General features: G+C 54.4%; 2 protein-coding genes across 2 annotated transcripts in view; one reads left to right on the top strand and one right to left on the bottom strand.

Annotated features, from left to right (window-relative positions):
* Window positions 1-16636, bottom strand: part of PARP9 (poly(ADP-ribose) polymerase family member 9) — a 52406-nt gene extending 35770 nt beyond the window's left edge. The window contains exons 1-2 of the mRNA XM_077273375.1: window positions 16511-16636; window positions 13442-14377 (exon numbers count right to left, since the gene is read on the bottom strand). Of these exons, the coding sequence (XP_077129490.1) occupies window positions 13442-14374 (933 nt within the window). The 5' untranslated portion in view covers window positions 14375-14377; window positions 16511-16636. The remainder of the gene's footprint in view (window positions 1-13441; window positions 14378-16510) is intronic.
* The window catches only part of DTX3L (deltex E3 ubiquitin ligase 3L), a 37402-nt gene continuing 33558 nt past the window's right edge, over window positions 16565-20408 (top strand). The window contains exon 1 of the mRNA XM_077273376.1: window positions 16565-17221. Coding sequence (XP_077129491.1) covers window positions 16693-17221 — 529 coding nt within the window. The 5' untranslated portion in view covers window positions 16565-16692. The remainder of the gene's footprint in view (window positions 17222-20408) is intronic.

Genomic DNA, 20408 nt, shown 5'->3' with positions numbered 1-20408 from the left:
TTCTCAATCATGGGTTTTTCTAAGGGTGGGAGGCTACAGCCTACGTTATGGGATGAAGGTATCAGAAGGAACAAGGGAAGGTTCATTGATAATGGTTTTCTTAAAGACGCTGAGGAATTCCGTGGTCTGGCACATGAATTGTGTGATGAAAATTAAGTAGAAGTTGAAGTGAATTCTGATTGTTTTTGTTATCATTACGTTGAAAACGGAAAGCTGTCTACGACTATGACAAAGACTGAGAAAGTGACTGGATATTTTGTGGTGCAGGAAGGAGTTGAGGAAGCGATTGAGGGTAATGTGCTAGAAAAACAAACAATTAAAAATGAAGATCTGGAACAGGGGGTCTCCTGTTAGATAATAAGGTCCCTTCCCAGGAAATTAAAGGGCCACTGTCACCCCCCCCCAGCCGTTATAAACTATAAGAGCCACCTTGTGCAGCAGTAATGCTGCAGTCTAACAAGGTGGCTCTTTTAGTTTTTGATTCATTTATTACCTCAAAAAAGCGTTTTAAAAATTAGCCACAAATACCAGATATTGTACCAGGAGGCGGTCCGAAGCGTCCTCTATGAATCCCCCAACTGCCGTCACTCTTCTCTTCAGGGCCGATGGTCCCCACCCCCTGAGCGCTGTTATCGTCTGAAATCCGGCGCCTGCACTGTGCGTGCCTGCCTGGGGCCTGCGCAGTGTTCGTTGTCCGTGCGGCCACACTGTTGTGGAATCCCCCGCCCCGCACTGTGTTATTCATTATGCACAGTGCGGGGCTGGGGTTCCTGGGAAGGCGGGGGAGCTGGGGAGCGTCGGAGCTGGGGAGCGTCTAAACAGCGCAGTGCGCATGCCCAGGAACCCCAGCCCCGCACTGTGCATAATGAATAACACAGTGCGGGGCGGGGGATTCAGCACTGACAATGAACACTGCGTAGGCCCCAGGCAGGCACGCACAGCGCAGGCGCCGGATTTCAGAAGATAACAGCGCTCAGGGGGCGGGGACCATCGGCCCTGAAGAGATGAGTGACGGCAGTTGGGGGATTCATACAGGACGATTCGGACCGCCTCCAGGTATAATATCTGGTATTTGTGGCTAATTTTTAAAACGCTTTTTTGAGGTAATAAATGAATCAAAAACTAAAAGAGCCACCTTGTTAGACTGCAGCATTACTGCTGCACAAGGTGGCTCTTTTAGTTTATAACGGCTGGGGGGGGTGACAGTGGCCCTTTAAGCCTCTCCTCCCGACTGTAAGCTCCGTGCCCCTTAACCCCAAAGCACCAATATATCCTGGGTTGCCAAAACTCAGTGCGCCCCCACCCTATGATCCTGCCGGGTGGATTTGTGATGTATGCGGAGTAAGGGTACTGTCACACAGTGCAATTTTGATCGCTACGACGGCACGATCCGTGACGTCGCAGCGTCGTATGATTATCGCTCCAGTGTCGTAGACTGCGGTCACACTTTGCAATCACGGCGCTGGAGCGATGCCGAAGTCCCCGGGTAAACATCGGGTTACTAAGCGCAGGGCCGCGCTTAGTAACCCGATGTTTACCCTGGTTACCAGCGTAAACGTAAAAAAAACAAACAGTACATACTCACATTCCGGTGTCTGTCCCCCGGCGTCTCAGCTTCTCTGCACTGTGTAAGCACAGCGGCCGGAAAGCAGAGCGGTGATGTCAGACGTCACCGCTGTGCTCGCTTTCCGGCCGGCAGGCGCTCACAGTGCAGAGAAGCTGAGACGCCGGAGGACAGACACCGGAATGTAAGTATGTACTGTTTGTTTTTTTACGTTTACGCTGGTAACCAGGGTAAACATCGGGTTACTAAGCGTGGCCCTGCGCTTAGTTACCCGATGTTTACCCTGGTTACAAGGGAACACATCGCTGGATCGCTGTCACACACAACGATCCAGCGATGTCAGCGGGAGATCCAGCGACGAAAGAAAGTTCCATACGATCTGCTACGACGTACGATTCTCAGCAGGATCCCTGATCGCTGCTGCGTGTCAGACACTGCGATATCGTAACGATAGCGCTAGAACGTCACGAATCGTACCGTCGTAGCGATCAAAATTGCACTGTGTGACAGTACCCTTACTAACCCTCAGTGTAGAGAGGTCTGTTACAATTGTGGAGCGAGGAGACCCGGAGTTGTAGCCCCCACTTTTCCCTTGCTAAACGCTGACGGCACTTATCAGCCACCGCCAGCACCAGTCCCTGCTACGCCCAGTATTGCTAATGGTTATGAGTATCCACTCACTCCTACTTTAGTCACCCGGTCAGAGACAGGATACACAGAGGAGATAGAAGATTTCCAGGAAATGTATTCCAATGTTATTCCTGGACCCCACCGTCATGATGTGCTCTTTAGAATCGGGACAGGGGATCTTATGAAGCAGCACGTTGGGGCCATAGTAAATGCCGCAGATAATCAACTCCGCCATGCTGGAGGACTGGCTGCAATGATTTCACAGAAAGGTGGACCCATGATACAGGAAGAATCTAATTTATATATACAAACGTATGCCCAGGTAGAAACAGGACAGGTCGCAGCGACCAGAGCAGGACAGTTTCCGTGTCAATATGTGATACATGCAGTGGGGCCACGGTATAATCCTACCAACATTCCTAGGTCCCAACAATTACTTACTGAGACTGTCCAGAACGCAATCCTGTATGCCTCCTCTGTCCCTCCCCCGGTACGAGGCCTCAACGTACAATGGCCATACCATTAATCTCTAACAGTATCTTTCAATATTCCAGAAAGGATGCCGCCATGGTCATAGTATCAGCAATAGAGCGGTGTATACACAAAAACCCCATAAAATTGGAGGAGGTCCGATTTGTCCTCAATAGGTGCCTAACGGCCCATCAGGCAATACAATCTCTAACTGTAACAGAGCCTCCTGCCCCGCTTCCGCAGCAGATGCCTCTTGTGCCCGTACTACCGCCACCTCCGAGTCAGTAATATCAGAGTTTGAAGAGGATGATGTGGAAACTAATCCAGGCCAAAGTAGACCCCCTTTTCTCCATCCCAAATAAATACCCTTTGTAACCAGTTACCCGATCCAGAAACCTCCCCCATAGCCTTTTATAGACAAATGGCAGCAAATCGAGAGATTTAGGCTACTTTCAGACATAGCGCATTTTTGAGCGCTATTTTGCGGGCGCTTTTCAAAAATGCGCAATGTCATTTTCGTCTGCCGGCAAAGTGAATGAGAAATTCACTTTGCCGTTCAGACACACCGCAAAAAAACGCGGCGCTTTTGTCTGCAAACACGCCGGCGTAAAAAGAATTGACATGTCAATTCTTTACGCAGCGGCGTGTCTGTGTATCCCCCTAGGGCCCCATATTACCGTGCACACACAGCGCCTTTGTCCTGGGTGTCGGCGTCTTTGTACGGAGGGGTTGACACCCAGGACCGGACGTGACGTCGGACAGGAAGAGGGAAGCCCCCGCCCCCAGTGAAGCAGCATGGAGTCGAGACGGTAAGTATCCCCCGTGTGTGTGCCCCCTGTGCGTGTGCCGTGTGTGTCCCCACTGTGTGTGTGCCCCCCCTGTGCGTGTGTCCCCCCACTGTGTGTGTGCCGTGTGTGTCCCCACTGTGTGTGTGCCCCCCCTGTGCGTGTGTCCCCCCACTGTGTGTGTGCCGTGTCCCCCCCGCCCCCGCCCCCCGTGTGTATGTATGTGTGTGTGTGTGTGTGTGTCCCCCGTGCACTGTATGTAGTGGCAGCATGTCTGCACGGGGCTGAGAAGTCATGAATTTGATTTCTCAGCCCCGTGAACTGATGAAGCAGAGTCGGGGATGCTACGGATGCAGGTAACTATGATGGAGTTAAATTAGAATCAAATAAAGACTTCTTGCCTGTTTATTTTGATTAAAATATTTTTTCTGTGTCTGTCTTTATTTACTTTTACCGTACAGGGTTACGAGGGGGGGCGTCTGACTGACGCCTGCCCTAGTAACCTGGGGTTAGTGACAGGTGTCAATCACCTGTCAGTAACCCAACCCCCATTACCTGGGTGCTGCCATTTGCACGCGCACCTGGAAGGGATGTGGCAAGCGGCCGGGGGGGGGCACATCTGAGTGATGCGCCCCCCCTGGGGCACCTGTTGGGTGCTATGGGTAGCCTGGGGGGGTCCTACATACATGGCCCCCCTCAGGATGCCCATAGTAGCCATCAGATGCTTCGCTAGCCCCATCCGGACATAACGTGCAGGGGAACCGCACTCATTTTTTAAAATTTATTTATTTAAATAAATGAAAAAAGTGAAAGCAAAGGGTTTCCCCTGCAAGACGGGGGACCCTATGCCATTTTTTTAATTTATTTATTTATATACATGAAAAAAAGTGAAATCATGCGGTTCCCCTGCAAGGAGGGCGGAGCCCATGCCGTTTTTTTTTTTTAAATTAATTAAATAAAAGAAAATGAAATGGGGTTCCCTGCTGGGCGAGGAACCCCATGCTCTTTGTTTTTTTAAGGGAACCTGTCAGGCAAATCTACCCCCCTATCCTAACACTATACCTGTCCCTGCCCCCTGCGTGTACTAGTGTATTGTATTCTGAGTCATAAAGACAGGAAATGACCTCAATGACTTTTTTTTTTCCCCTTTTTTTTTTTTCAAACAAACTTTATTTTCAGTACACAATGCTGAAAAAAACGCAGCTGCAAAAAACGCAGCAAAAAACGCTGTGTGTGAAAGTAGCCTTATTCCACTCCCCGAAGAGATCTGTTACACTTACTCCGAGTGAAGGCTGGGGAGGGGTATTTTCTAATTATTGAGGATGGCATAACGTATAGTGTGAATTTGGACGGGGGAACCTATGAGAGTGGTGTTGATTTCTACAATGCTTTAAAGGTTTGGGCACAAGATAGACTAGCGGACCAAGCTACCTCCCTCACAGATGTCACACAGGACAAGGGGGAGACTGCCGAGAAGTTCTATGGGCGTCTTATGGTAGTATTTATAGATCTGGGATTCGCACTGTATAATAAAGCCCATTCACACCTTTTTGTGGCAGCTTTAATGTCCGGCCTCAAATCTGAATTGAAAGAGGCAATAATGTCAGTTGGACCTGACATCGAGACTTCCACTCCAGATGATGCATTGAAAATAGGGAAAAGTTTTCAGAAGAATTTAGCCCGCTCTGCATCAGCAGGAAAGGCAAAGAATAAATCAGCAGCTGCAGCAGTTCCTGCTCCATCCTCAGCCCCCACCCCAGCTACAAGCACACAGCTCGTTCCTCATCAGTGGCCCACACAACAAACTCCAGTTCCTGCCCTCCTCCCATACACAAATCCAGTCCCATACTCCAATATCCCTTTTAACCCTATGTCTGGGAATCTCACTCCCCAGCCCCGCCGTGCCAATTCTCGCTTGCAGTGCTGGCGCTGTGGCCGGCCGGTCACTTTCAGAGAGATGGTCATACCCCTGCTGACAGATGCTACCTTCAGATTCCAACTTCTAATCGCAATCCGAATGTTGGGAACTGTGGGGGATACTCTGGTTACAGAGAGCCTCAAAATCCTGATAATCGCCCATACTGAAGGGGTGGCCAACCAGGATCTGCCATCACAATGTCCTCCACCAAACCTGGGGCATGCTCATCTGTCACGCTTCCTGTCAGGGACACCCTTGTTAAGTTCATGGTAGACACTGGGGCGGCCAATTCCATAATAAAGTCATCAGATGTACCTACGGATATCCCTATTCAATTCTCAGACCAAGAGCTTGTTTTAATCGGTGTAGATGGAAGACCCAATTAACATACTTTTACAAAACCCATCCCTGTTGGACCTTTCCCTGAGGTTACTGCCCAGTTCGTAATCTCTCCCACATGTCCGGTAAATTTACTGGGGGCAGATTTATTATCACAGTTCTGCTCCAGAATACAATTCCAAGATGATGGTCCTTACGTTTTATAACCCCTATACAGATTAACACAATGAGGAGATCTGTATCCTACATGCCCTTCCCACGGTTATGATGGCCCTGATAGGCCCAGATCCACCCCCAGTAATGTCTGAGGACCAGCGACTCACCCCATATCTCTCAGAGATAGCACCCAAACTTTAGTCAAAAGGGCCAGATGATATAGGGAAAATGCCTGTAGAACCAATAAAAGTGTTTCTCAAACCTGGTGCCCCTTTTCCCAAAGTCCATCAATACCCATTGAAACATGATCAGGATCGGGGCCTCAAGGGGCAAATACAAACATTACTCGATAATGGTGCCCTGATACCCTGTGTTTCCCCATGTAACACGCCCTTGTTTCCCGTTAAGAAAAAGACCCCACCCGGCCAACCCCCTGTGTACCGGCTGGTACAAGATCTACGGGCAGTTAATGCAGTTACTGTTCTGGAAACTCTGGTGGTGCCTAATCCACATACTCTCTTGTCCCAGATACCTCAGGATGCTGCTTGGTTCACAGTTATTGACCTCACCAATGCCTTCTTCAGCATTCCATTACACCCAGATTGCCAGTTTCTGTTTGCATTCATTTATCAGGGATGACAATTGACGCGGACAGTTATGCCACAAGGGGCCCAAAACAGTCCCAATCAGTTTGCAAAAAATATGGGCGAGTGTCTTTTACCCTGGCAGTTAGATCACCCCTATGTCACGCTGCTTCAGTATGTGGATGATCTTTTGTTGTGTGCACGAACAGAGCAGGAAGCCATTGCTGCCACTGTTAGCCTCCTCAAGTATCTGGCAGATCTGAACTGTCGGGTTTCGGCCTCGAAACTTCAGTTCTGCCTTGGTCAAGTGATATTTTTGGGTCACTGTCTCCTTCAGGGTGTCAGACACCTCACAAAAGAAAGAAAAATAGCCGTCAGCTCCCTTCCTTTTCCGAAAGATGAGACTGAACTCCAGCGTTTTCTTGGACTATGTACTTATTGTCGTCAGTGGATACCGGACGCATCCCGCATAATGCAACCTCTCTACAATGCCCTGAAAGACGGTATAATGAACTATAAGGAAAGATCACCGGTTTGTATGGAAAGCCTTTATCGTGCCTGCTCTGAAGTAAAGCGGCTTATTGCTTCCGCCCCTGACTTGGGCATCCCGGACTATACTCGACCGTTCCATTTGTATGAGTCTGAGAATGAAGGACACGCAGCACGGGTACTCACACAGTGGCATGGCAATAGGCAACGGCCAGTAGGCTATTATTCGGCCCGCCTCGACCCCGTAGCCCGGGCATCACCAAGTTGCATGAGGGCAGTTCACGCCACTCACTCGTTGCTTGACAAGACTGCAGACATAATTCTTGGACAAGAAAAGCACATTTTTGCCCTGCTTGATATTGCGGCAATACTGACACTCCAAAAGCTAAGACATCTGACTGTACAACACTTGCAGCTGTTCACTCCTTCTGCCTGCCTACGTCAAGTTGCATCGCTGTACTACAATCAACCCCGCTACTTTACTGCCGGTCCCCAAGAAGGATGGCAGTGATGAGGATTACCTCCAACATGACTGTTCCCAACTCCTGACTGAAGAGACAGCTACTCTGCCAAATGTCAGTGAAAATCCACTTCCAAATCCTGATCAGGTGTTATACACGGACGGTTCAAGATGTTCTGATGATTTTGGCAGATTCCACACCGGATACGCTGTTACTACGGAAGACACTGTGGTGCACGGAGATGCACTCCCTCCCTCACAATCAGCACAAGAAGCAGAACTTCAGGCTCTGTCTACTGCATGTGTTCTGGCCAAAGACAGGCGGGCTAATATGTACACAGACTCACAGTATGCATTTGGTATTGCTCATGATTTCGGAGCCCTATGGGCCAATCGAGGGTTTATTACCACCGCCGGGACTCCAGTGAAGAATGCTGAAGCTGTTAAAACCCTCATGGACTCAATCAAATTACCCACCCAGGTGGCCATTATCAAGGTCAAGGCGCACAGTTCTAGGAACAGTCCACAGACTGTTGGTAACGCCTTTGTGGATATGCAAGCAAAAGCTGCTGCTCTCCTACCCGTTGAACTGACCATACCAACTATGGTGACCACACGCTCTCAGCGTAAACAGTTACAAGAAACACTGACTCTACAGGAACCTGATGATCTACGCCAGACTGAGGTTTTCTGCCGGACCCCGCGAGACCGCTTAATGACGATGCAGAGAATGTCCCCAAAGGAAGAAGTGAAGCAGTGGAAGGCTGATGGAGCATGTATGGACAATGGTCTCTGAAAAATGGACCACCTTGTGTGTCTCCCTAAGCGGATATACCCTGCTATTGTCAAGTGGGCACATGGGAGCACACTGAGGAAAAAACCAGGCCCCAGTACAAAAATTCTACTGGGCTCCAGGTATTTCTACAGTCCTGACAGCACCCAACCGTGCAACCCCCGAAGCACCTTGCTAAGCCCGACTATCCTTTTCAAAGGCTCCAGGTGGACCACATCACGTTGCCTAAAGGCCCCGTCTCACTAAGCGATTTACCAACGATCACGACCAGCGATACGACCTGGCCGTGATCGTTGGTAAGTCGTTGTGTGGTCGCTGGGGAGCTGTCACACAGACCGCTCTCTCCAGCGACCAACGATCAGGGGAACGACTTCGGCATCGTTGAAACTGTCTTCAACGATGCCGAAGTCCCCCTGCAGCACCCGGGTAACCAGGGTAAACATCGGGTTACTAAGTGCAGGGCCGCGCTTAGTAACCCGATGTTTACCCTGGTTACCAAAAAAAACAAACAGTACATACTCGCCTTTCGGTGTCCAGGTCCCTTGCCGTCTGCTTCCTGCTCTGACTGAGATCCGGCCGTACAGTGAGAAGTGAGAGCAGCAGTGACGTCACTGCTGTGCTCTCACTTCTCACTGTACGGCGGCTCAGTCAGAGCAGGAAGCAGACGGCAAGGGACCTGGACACCGAAAGGCGAGTATGTACTGTTTGTTTTTTTTGGTAACCAGGGTAAACATCGGGTTACTAAGCGCGGCCCTGCGCTTAGTAACCCGATGTTTACCCTGGTTACCAGTGAAGACATCGCTGGATCGGTGTCACACACACCGATTCAGCGATGTCAGCGGGACCTCAACGACCAAAAAAAGGTCCAGGCCATTCCGACACGACCAGCGATCTCGCAGCAGGGGCCTGATCGCTGGTACGTGTCACACATAGCGAGATCGCTACTGAGGTCGCTGTTGCGTCACAAAACTTGTGACTCAGCAGCGATCTCGCTAGCGATCTCGCTATGTGAGACGGGGCCTTAAGTCTGGAAGGTATGAATATTGTCTGGTGGTTGTCGACATGTTCTCCAGTTGGCCGGAAGGATTCCCTGTTACCAACATGACTGCAAAAACCACAGCGAAGAAACTGGTGATGGAAGTTATATGCCGATATGGTGTTCCAAAAGTCGTTGAAAGTGACCAAGGCCCGGCCTTTTCTTCTCATGTGTGTCAGGAGGTTCTGACAATGCTTGGATTCACTGTAGCCCTCCATACTATCCACAATCTAGTGGGAAAGTTGAGAGGCTGAACGGCACACTGAAGGGACAATTGACCAAAATGATGCAGGAGACTACGGCTCCATGGCCAGAGCTCCTACCCATTGTACTGCACCACATTCGTACTACCCCTAAGGCAAAACATGGCCTGTCCCCATATGAGATACTGTTTGGTGCTAGGCCCCCAGTTGCAAATTTCCAGTCTCAGCAGTTATCAGAGGAAACTGACCGTATTGATCAATATGTTATTCAGCTTAGTAAAAATCTTGCTAATACCCATGTTTTAGTTTCTTCTTCCCTTCCAGATTCAGCAGAAACCGACACTTGTCACAACTTGAAACCTGGTGATTTTGTGGTCGTGAAAAGGCATGTCAGAAAACACGGACTAGAACCCTTGTATGACGGTCCCTACCAAGTCCTCCTCATTACTCCTATGTCAGTAAAGCTGGAAGGAAGGCCGACGTGGATCCACGTATCGCACTGCAAGCTGGTCAAACAGACTAGTGGCAGATAGAGGGACATATTTTCTATAATAATATTGGTAACCGCATGGGACAGCCTAAATTCCCCAATATCCTTGAATAATTTCATTTACCCTATGATTACACAAATGTGGGATACATTGGTTAGGGCTACAGACTATCTAGATGATCAAATTTGGGATATATTGGATATACTTCATACTACTGTTGCTGTCCAAAACCAACTTATCATAGTCACTAATCAACACACTGTAGTACTGGATGACTTAACAGCAGCACAGCGTGGTATGTGTCAGGTTATTGGACCCGCATGCTGTCATTATACAGATCCCAATAGCACTATGAAGTTAAAGTTAGAGGACATTCAAAGACTCAGAGATTAATATGATAAAGACAATGACCGTAATAAGGACAGTTGGTGGGCAGACACCTTCTCCTTTCTTGATCCAGCAAATTGGTTTAAGAGATTTGGGTGCTGGATAACTGCAATCCTGATCACAGGTATCAGTGTAATCAGTATAACGGCCCCGACCTGACACTGCCTGTAGTCACTGAGCACAATCCTGATCACAGGTATCAGTGTAATCAGTATAACGGCACCGACCTGACACTGTCTGTAGTCACTGAGCACAATCCTGATCACAGGTATCAGTGTAATCAGTATAATGGCACCGATCTGACACTGTCTGTAGTCACTGAGCACAATCCTGATCACAGGTATCAGTGTAATCAGTATAACTGCACCGACCTGACCCTGTCTGTAGTTACTGAGCACAATCCTAATCACAGGTATCAGTGTAATCAGTATAACGGCACCGACCTGACACTGTCTGTAGTCACTGAGTACAATACTGATCACAGGTATCAGTGTAATCAGTATAACGGCACCGACCTGACACTGTCTGTAGTCACTGAGCATAATCCTGATCACAGGTATCAGTGTAATCAGTATAACGGCACCGACCTGACACTGTCTGTAGTCACTGAGCACAATACTGATCACAGGTATCAGTGTAATCAGTATAACGGCACTGACCTGACACTGTCTGTAGTCACTGAGCACAATCCTGGTCACAGGTATCAGTGTAATCAGTATAACGGCACCGACCTGACACTGTCTGTAGTCACTGAGCACAATCCTGATCACAGGTATCAGTGTAATCAGTATAATGGCACCGACCTGACACTGTAGTCACTGAGCACAATCCTGATCACAGGTATCAGTGTAATCAGTATAACGGCACCGATCTGACATTGTGTGTAGTCACTGAGTACAATACTGATCACAGGTATCAGTGTAATCAGTATAACGGCCCCGACCTGACAGTGCCTGTAGTCACTGAGCATAATCCTGATCACAGGTATCAGTGTAATCAGTATAACGGCACCGACCTGACACTGTCAGTAGTCACTGAGCACAATCCTGATCACAGGTATCAGTGTAATCAGTATAACGGCCCCGACATGACAGTGCCTGTAGTCACTGAGCACAATCCTGATCACAGGTATCAGTGTAATCAGTATAACGGCACCGACCTGACACTGTCTGTAGTCACTGAGCACAATCCTGATCACAGGTATCAGTGTAATCAGTATAACGGCACCGACCTGACACTGTAGTCACTGAGCACAATCCTGATCACAGGTATCAGTGTAATCAGTATAACAGCACCGACCTGACACTGTAGTCACTGAGCACAATCCTGATCACAGGTATCAGTGTAATCAGTATAACGGCACCGACCTGACACTGTCTGTAATCACTGAGCACAATCCTGATCACAGGTATCAGTGTAATCAGTATAACGGCACCGACCTGACACTGTCTGTAGTCACTGAGCACAATCCTGATCACAGGTATCAGTGTAATCAGTATAACGGCACCGACCTGACACTGTCTGTAGTCACTGAGCACAATCCTGATCACAGGTATCAGTGTAATCAGTATAACGGCACCGACCTCACACTGTCTGTAGTCACTGAGCACAATCCTCATCACAGGTATCAGTGTAATCAGTATAACGGCACCGACCTGACACTGTCTGTAGTCACTGAGCACAATCCTGATCACAGGTATCAGTGTAATCAGTATAACGGCACCGACCTGACACTGTCTGTAGTCACTGAGCACAATCCTGATCACAGGTATCAGTGTAATCAGTATAACGGCACCGACCTCACACTGTCTGTAGTCACTGAGCACAATCCTCATCACAGGTATCAGTGTAATCAGTATAACGGCACCGACCTGACACTGTCTGTAGTCACTGAGCACAATCCTGATCACAGGTATCAGTGTAATCAGTATAACGGCACCGACCTGACACTGTCTGTAGTCACTGAGCACAATCCTCATCACAGGTATCAGTGTAATCAGTATAACGGCACCGACCTGACACTGTCTGTAGTCACTGAGCACAATCCTGATCACAGGTATCAGTGTAATCAGTATAACGGCACCGACCTCACACTGTCTGTAGTCACTGAGCACAATCCTCATCACAGGTATCAGTGTAATCAGTATAACGGCACCGACCTGACACTGTCTGTAGTCACTGAGCACAATCCTGATCACAGGTATCAGTGTAATCAGTATAACGGCACCGACCTGACACTGTCTGTAGTCACTGAGCACAATCCTGATCACAGGCAACTTTACAAGCAACAAAAAGTAAAGAGAACGTCGTAAGTAGCCAAACGGATAAAGTAACACGAGCGTCCGCTCCTCCGTCCATGGAAGAGTGGCCCTCACAAGTCACAGGGAGCGGAGTCCACTATTTCTCACTATCCCCCCTGTACCTCTCACTATCCCACCCTGTTTCTCTCACTATCCCCCTGTACCTCTCACTATCCCCCCTGTACCTCTCACTATCCCCCCTGTACCTCTCACTATCCCCCCTGTACCTCTCACTATCCCACCCTGTTTCTCTCACTATCCCCCCTGTACCTCTCACTATCCCCCCTGTACCTCTCACTATCCCCCCTGTACCTCTCACTATCCCCCCTGTACCTCTCACTATCCCCCCTGTACCTCTCACTATCCCCCCTGTACCTCTCACTATCCCCCCTGTACCTCTCACTATCCCCCCTGTACCTCTCACTATCCCCCCTGTACCTCTCACTATCCCCCCTGTACCTCTCACTATCCCCCCTGTACCTCTCACTATCCCCCCTGTACCTCTCACTATCCCCCCTGTACCTCTCACTATCCCCCCTGTACCTCTCACTATCCCCCCTGTACCTCTCACTATCCCCCTGTACCTCTCACTATCCCCCTGTACCTCTCACTATGCCACCCTGTATCTCTTTTGTGTCTTCTTTGACTTGATCTTTCTGGTATTTTAGGTTTTTTTTCCATAAAGTTGTTGTTACTCATTAATAGAACAGATTTTTGTTACTTTACATGAACTTTCCCATCAATGTGCAAACACGAGGAACGCCAAGGTCACGCGGCTGGACTATGATTAGCGGATTCATTAGATTTTGGCACTTTTTGAAGACAAGACACCAACCTTCTGCTCTTCGATCATTCCCATCTTAAGATGAAGGCTCAGACGATTGATAACGATCGACGCCTCATGCTGCCAGTGCTCATTGTGGGAGGATGCTGTGGAGATGGAGGAGGACGCTGCGGAGATGGAGGAGGCTGAGGAGATGGAGGAGGAGGCTGCGGAGATGGAGGAGGAGGCTGCGGAGAGGGAGGAGGCTGAGGCCGCCAGCCTGTCACTACTCCCGAGGATCCGCTCGCACGCTGCCCTCATGGCTTGCACGGTTTTGTCATCGTTGTTCACCAGTCGGACTTCGCTCAGAAGATCTTTATTCTCATGGCTACAAAATGTCTGAAGGGTTTTCACTATGATGTCTGCGCAGAGGTCGAGGGGGAATCCAAAGATGCCGGAGCTGACGGCAGGGATGGCCACGGAGCGCAGGTCGGGGTGGCGGCTCACATAGTGCAGCACGTTGTGGATGGCGCGCTGCAGCTCCTTCTCACATTGCTCCGCGGCCCAAGTGTTCCAGATCGGCCCCACCGCATGGACGATGGTCTTACAGGGCAGCGCTCCGGCGCTCGTCACCGCGATGTCCCCCGTCTTCACTGCTCCATACCTAGCAATGTGATCCTGACTATCCCAGACGATCTGCGGCCCCCCGGCCTCCACCAGGGCGTACGCCAGCCCTGCCGTGTGCTCCAAGCGGCCATTAGCTGCGTTCACCACCACATCGCTGTCTTGTCGGGTCATGTCGTCCCTCCACACGCTGATCAGGGGTCCGTGGAGGGGACGCTTCTCATACACCTTGAGGGGAGCAGGACCGGCCGTGAGTCTGGGTCCGGTCACCTCAGCCGTGCACCGAAATCTCCGGATGAACACGTCGTTCACATCGCTCTCACAGTGGAGGAGAGCGCGGAAAATGTCTGCGGGGACCGTAACCTTCCGCACAACATCCATCTTCTACAGAGAAAACAGAGACTCATGGAGGAGACCACCCAGACTAGAAAATACACCGTGTACAGAGGACACGAGGGGCACACGAGGAGGGCCAGGGGGTGAAACGTACGAGGAGGGCGCGGGGGGGGGGGGGGGGGGGGAACGTACGAGGAGGGCGCGGGGGGGGGAGAACGTACGAGGAGGGCGCGGGGGGGGGAGAACGTACGAGGAGGGCGCGGGGGGGAGAACGTACGAGGAGGGCGCGGGGGGGGAGAACGTACGAGGAGGGCGCGGGGGGGGGGGGGAGAACGTACGAGGAGGGCGCGGGGGGGGGGAACGTACGAGGAGGGCGCGGGGGGGGGAGAACGTACGAGGAGGGCGCGGGGGGGGAGAACGTACGAGGAGGGCGCGGGGGGGGAGAACGTACGAGGAGGGCGCGGGGGGGGGGAACGTACGAGGAGGGCGCGGGGGGGGAGAACGTACGAGGAGGGCGCGGGGGGGGAGAACGTACGAGGAGGGCGCGGGGGGGGAGAACGTACGAGGAGGGCGCGGGGGGGGAGAACGTACGAGGAGGGCGCGGGGGGGGGAGAACCTACGAGGAGGGCGCGGGGGGGGGGGGGGGAGAACCTACGAGGAGGGCGCGGGGGGGGGGGGGAGAACCTACGAGGAGGGCGCGGGGGGGGGGGGGGAGAACCTACGAGGAGGGCGCGGGGGGGGGGGGGAGAACCTACGAGGAGGGCGCGGGGGGGGGGAGAACCTACGGGGAGGGCGCGGGGGGGGGGGAGAACCTACGAGGAGGGCGCGGGGGGGGGAGAACCTACGAGGAGGGCGCGGGGGGGGGAGAACCTACGAGGAGGGCGCGGGGGGGAACCTACGAGGAGGGCGCGGGGGGGGAACCTACGAGGAGGGCGCGGGGGGGGAACCTACGAGGAGGGCGCGGGGGGGGAACCTACGAGGAGGGCGCGGGGGGGGAACCTACGAGGAGGGCGCGGGGGGGGAACCTACGAGGAGGGCACGGGGGGGGAACCTACGAGGAGGGCACGGGGGGGGAACCTACGAGGAGGGCACGGGGGGGGAACCTACGAGGAGGGCACGGGGGGGGAACCTACGAGGAGGGCGCGGGGGGGGAACCTACGAGGAGGGCGCGGGGGGGGAACCTACGAGGAGGGCGCGGGGGGGGAACCTACGAGGAGGGCGCGGGGGGGGAACCTACGAGGAGGGCGCGGGGGGGGGGAACCTACGAGGAGGGCGCGGGGGGGGAACCTACGAGGAGGGCGCGGGGGGGAACCTACGAGGAGGGCGCGGGGGGGAACCTACGAGGAGGGCGCAGGGTTGGGAACCCTACGAGGAGGGCGCGGGGGGGAAACCTACGAGGAGGGCGCGGTGGGGAAATATACAAGGAGGGTGCGGGGGGAGAACCTATGAGGAGGGCGCGGGGGGGGGGAACCTATGAGGAGGGCGCGGGGGGGGAACCTATGAGGAGGGCGCGGGGGGGGAACCTATGAGGAGGGCGCGGGGGGGGAACCTATGAGGAGGGCGCGGGGGGGAACCTATGAGGAGGGCGCGGGGGGGAACCTATGAGGAGGGCGCGGGGGGATAGAGAACGTACGAGGAGGGCGGGGGAGAGCGTACGAGGAGGGCGGGGGGGGGGAGAGCGTACGAGGAGGGCGGGGGGGGGGAGAGCGTACGAGGAGGGCGGGGGGGGGGAGAGCGTACGAGGAGGGCGGGGGGGGGAGAGCGTACGAGAAGGGCGGGGGGGAGAGCGTACGAGAAGGGCGGGGGGGAGCGTACGAGGAGGGTGGGGGGGGGAGCGTACGAGGAGGGTGGGGGGGAGAGCGTACGGAGGGTGGGGGGGGGAGAGCGTACGAGGAGGGTGGGGGGGGAGAGCGTACGAGGAGGGTGGGGGGGGGAGAGCGTACGAGGAGGGTGGGGGGGGGGAGAGCGTACGAGGAGGGTGGGGGGGGAGAGCGTACGAGGAGGGTGGGGGGGGGAGAGCGTACGAGGAGGGTGGGGGGGGGAGAGCGTACGAGGAGGGTGGGGGGGGGGAGAGCGTACGAGGAGGGTGGGGGGGGGAGAGCGTACGAGGAGGGCGCACGCGGAGGACTGTACACAGGGGGGCTCGGGGGCGGTATATAGAGACTCTGTCCCGGGTGATACCTTGCTGGGAGTCTGTAGCTGTGTGCCGGCTCTGGGGCTTCTGTGGTTCCGCTCGTGTCGGGCGTTTATATCCCCCGAGTGCACGTGCTCCCGGGCGTCTCCTCTGGTTCCGGGTGTGAGTTTATAAGTTTCTGTTTCTCAAAAAGTGAAAGTGAAAGAATCCGCGGAGCAGCGGCCGGAACATGGCTGACACCAGAGAGCAGGAACAGCAGCGGCCGCCGATCTCCAAGGGGCAGATAAACCTCCCCCAAGAGCAGTACCGGGAGGGGGCGCAGTACCGGGAGGGGGCGCAGTACCGGGAGGGGGCGCAGTACCGGGAGGGGGCGCAGTACGGGGAGGGGGCGCAGTACCGGGAGGGGGCGCAGTACGGGGAGGGGGCGCAGTACCGGGAGGGGGCGCAGTACCGGGAGGGGGCGCAGTACGGGGAGGGGGCGCAGTACGGGGAGGGGGCGCAGTACGGCACTCAGGGGTCTCTTGGTTCCCGCTCACCACAGTGGCAGATGGAAACCAGTTCAGCCCAGCATGTCCCGGGGGGCGCAGTGAGGGTCGGGGGGCACCAGGTGCTCATCAGTCTCCCCGACCCTCTGCCAAAATTCTCCCTGAAGATAAAGAAATATTTCATGTCCGAGAGCAAATCAGGAGGAGAAGAAACCTGCGAAGTGACCGAGATCAGTGCGACCACCTACAGCGTCCGCTTCCAGAGCCGAGAGGGTGAGTGCAGACCCATGTAACCCCCCGAGGAGCAGCCCCATGTAACCCCCCCCGAGGAGCAGCCCCCATGTAACCCTCCGAGGACCAGCCCCATGTACACCCCCCCCGAGGAGCAGCCCCCATGTAACACCCCCGAGGACCAGCCCCATGTACACCCCCCCCCCCGAGGAGCAGCCCCCATGTAACCCCCCCCCCCCGAGGAGCAGCCCCAAGTAACCCCCACGAGGAGCAGCCCCCATGTAACCCTCCGAGGACCAGCCCCCGTGTAACCCCCCCCCCAAGGAGCAGCCCCCATGTAACCCCCCCGAGGAGCAGCCCCCATGTAACCCCCCCGAGGAGCAGCCCCCATGTAACCCCCCCGAGGAGCAGCCCCCATGTAACCCCCCCGAGGAGCAGCCCCCATGTAACCCCCCCGAGGACCCGAGGAGCAGCCCCCATGTAACCCCCCCGAGGAGCAGCCCCCATGTAACCCCCCCGAGGAACAGCCCCCATGTAACCCCCCGAGGAGCAGCCCCCATGTAAACCCCCCCCCCCAAGGAGCAGCCCCCATGTAACCCCCCCTGAGGAACAGCCTCAGCTGTGTACTGTATATGGTGCGGTCTCGGAGGCTGTCTCTTCTCTCCCCAGCTGTGTGCTGTATACGGTGCGGTCTCGGAGGCTGTCTCTTCTCTCCCCAGCTGTATACGGTGCGGTCTCGGAGGCTGTCTCTTCTCTCCCCAGCTGTATACGGTGCGGTCTCGGAGGCTGTCTCTTCTCTCCCCAGCTGTATACGGTGTGGTCTCGGAGGCTGTCTCCTCTCTCCCCAGCTGTGTACTGTATATGGTGCGGTCTCGGAGGCTGTCTCTTCTCTCCCCAGCTGTATACGGTGCGGTCTCGGAGGCTGTCTCTTCTCTCCCCAGCTGTGTACTGTATACGGTGCGGTCTCGGAGGCTGTCTCTTCTCTCCCCAGCTGTGTACTGTATATGGTGCGGTCTCGGAGGCTGTCTCTTCTCTCCCCAGCTGTGTGCTGTATACGGTGCGGTCTCGGAGGCTGTCTCTTCTCTCCCCAGCTGTGTGCTGTATACGGTGCGGTCTCGGAGGCTGTCTCTTCTCTCCCCAGCTGTGTGCTGTATACGGTGCGGTCTCGGAGGCTGTCTCTTCTCTCCCCAGCTGTGTGCTGTATACGGTGCGGTCTCGGAGGCTGTCTCTTCTCTCCCCAGCTGTGTGCTGTATACGGTGCGGTCTCGGAGGCTCTCTTCTCTCCCCAGCTGTGTGCTGTATACGGTGCGGTCTCGGAGGCTGTCTCTTCTCTCCCCAGCTGTGTACTGTATACGGTGCGGTCTCGGAGGCTGTCTCTTCTCTCCCCAGCTGTGTGCTGTATACGGTGCGGTCTCGGAGGCTGTCTCTTCTCTCCCCAGCTGTGTGCTGTATACGGTGCGGTCTCGGAGGCTGTCTCTTCTCTCCCCAGCTGTGTGCTGTATACGGTGCGGTCTCGGAGGCTGTCTCTTCTCTCCCCAGCTGTGTACTGTGTACGGTGCGGTCTCGGAGGCTGTCTCTTCTCTCCCCAGCTGTGTGCTGTATATGGTGCGGTCTCGGAGGCTGTCTCTTCTCTCCCCAGCTGTGTACTGTATACGGTGCGGTCTCGGAGGCTGTCTCTTCTCTCCCCAGCTGTGTACTGTATACGGTGCGGTCTCGGAGGCTGTCTCTTCTCTCCCCAGCTGTGTGCTGTATACGGTGCGGTCTCGGAGGCTGTCTCTTCTCTCCCCAGCTGTGTGCTGTATACGGTGCGGTCTCGGAGGCTGTCTCTTCTCTCCCCAGCTGTGTACTGTGTACGGTGCGGTCTCGGAGGCTGTCTCTTCTCTCCCCAGCTGTGTGCTGTATATGGTGCGGTCTCGGAGGCTGTCTCTTCTCTCCCCAGCTGTGTGCTGTATACGGTGTGGTCTCGGAGGCTGTCTCTTCTCTCCCCAGCTGTATACGGTGCGGTCTCGGAGGCTGTCTCTTCTCTCGTCAGCTGTGTACTGTATACGGTGCGGTCTCGGAGGCTGTCTCTTCTCTCCCCAGCTGTATACGGTGCGGTCTCGGAGGCTGTCTCTTCTCTCCCCAGCTGTGTGCTGTATACGGTGCGGTCTCGGAGGCTGTCTCTTCTCTCCCCAGCTGTGTGCTGTGTACGGTGCGGTCTCGGAGGCTGTCTCTTCTCTCCCCAGCTGTGTACTGTATACGGTGCGGTCTCGGAGGCTGTCTCTTCTCTCCCCAGCTGTGTGCTGTATACGGTGCGGTCTCGGAGGCTGTCTCTTCTCTCCCCAGCTGTGTACTGTATACGGTGCGGTCTCGGAGGCTGTCTCTTCTCTCCCCAGCTGTGTACTGCATACGGTGCGGTCTCGGAGGCTGTCTCTTCTCTCCCCAGCTGTGTACTGTATATAGTGCGGTCTCGGAGGCTGTCTCTTCTCTCCCCAGCTGTGTACTGTATACGGTGCGGTCTCGGAGGCTGTCTCTTCTCTCCCCAGCTGTGTACTGTATACTGTGCGGTCTCGGAGGCTGTCTCTTCTCTCCCCAGCTGTGTACTGTATACGGTGCGGTCTCGGAGGCTGTCTCTTCTCTCCCCAGCTGTGTGCTGTGTACGGTGCGGTCTCGGAGGCTGTCTCTTCTCTCCCCAGCTGTGTGCTGTATACGGTGCGGTCTCGGAGGCTGTCTCTTCTCTCCCCAGCTGTGTGCTGTATACGGTGCGGTCTCGGAGGCTGTCTCTTCTCTCCCCAGCTGTGTGCTGTGTACGGTGCGGTCTCGGAGGCTGTCTCTTCTCTCCCCAGCTGTGTGCTGTGTACGGTGCGGTCTCGGAGGCTGTCTCTTCTCTCCCCAGCTGTGTGCTGTATACGGTGCGGTCTCGGAGGCCGTCTCTTCTCTCCCCAGCTGTGTGCTGTATACGGTGCGGTCTCGGAGCCTGTCTCTTCTCTCCCCAGCTGTGTGCTGTATACGGTGCGGTCTCGGAGGCTGTCTCTTCTCTCCCCAGCTGTGTGCTGTATACGGTGCGGTCTCGGAGGCCGTCTCTTCTCTCCCCAGCTGTGTGCTGTATACGGTGCGGTCTCGGAGGCTGTCTCTTCTCTCCCCAGCTGTGTGCTGTATACGGTGCGGTCTCGGAGGCTGTCTCTTCTCTCCCCAGCTGTGTGCTGTATACGGTGCGGTCTCGGAGGTTGTCTCTTCTCTCCCCAGCTGT

The sequence above is a fragment of the Ranitomeya variabilis genome, chromosome 7 (assembly GCF_051348905.1).
Source record: "Ranitomeya variabilis isolate aRanVar5 chromosome 7, aRanVar5.hap1, whole genome shotgun sequence".
Classification (NCBI taxonomy): domain Eukaryota; kingdom Metazoa; phylum Chordata; class Amphibia; order Anura; family Dendrobatidae; genus Ranitomeya; species Ranitomeya variabilis.
The sequence above is the reverse complement of the archived record's forward strand: the minus strand, read 5'-3'. Positions and strand labels throughout refer to the sequence as shown.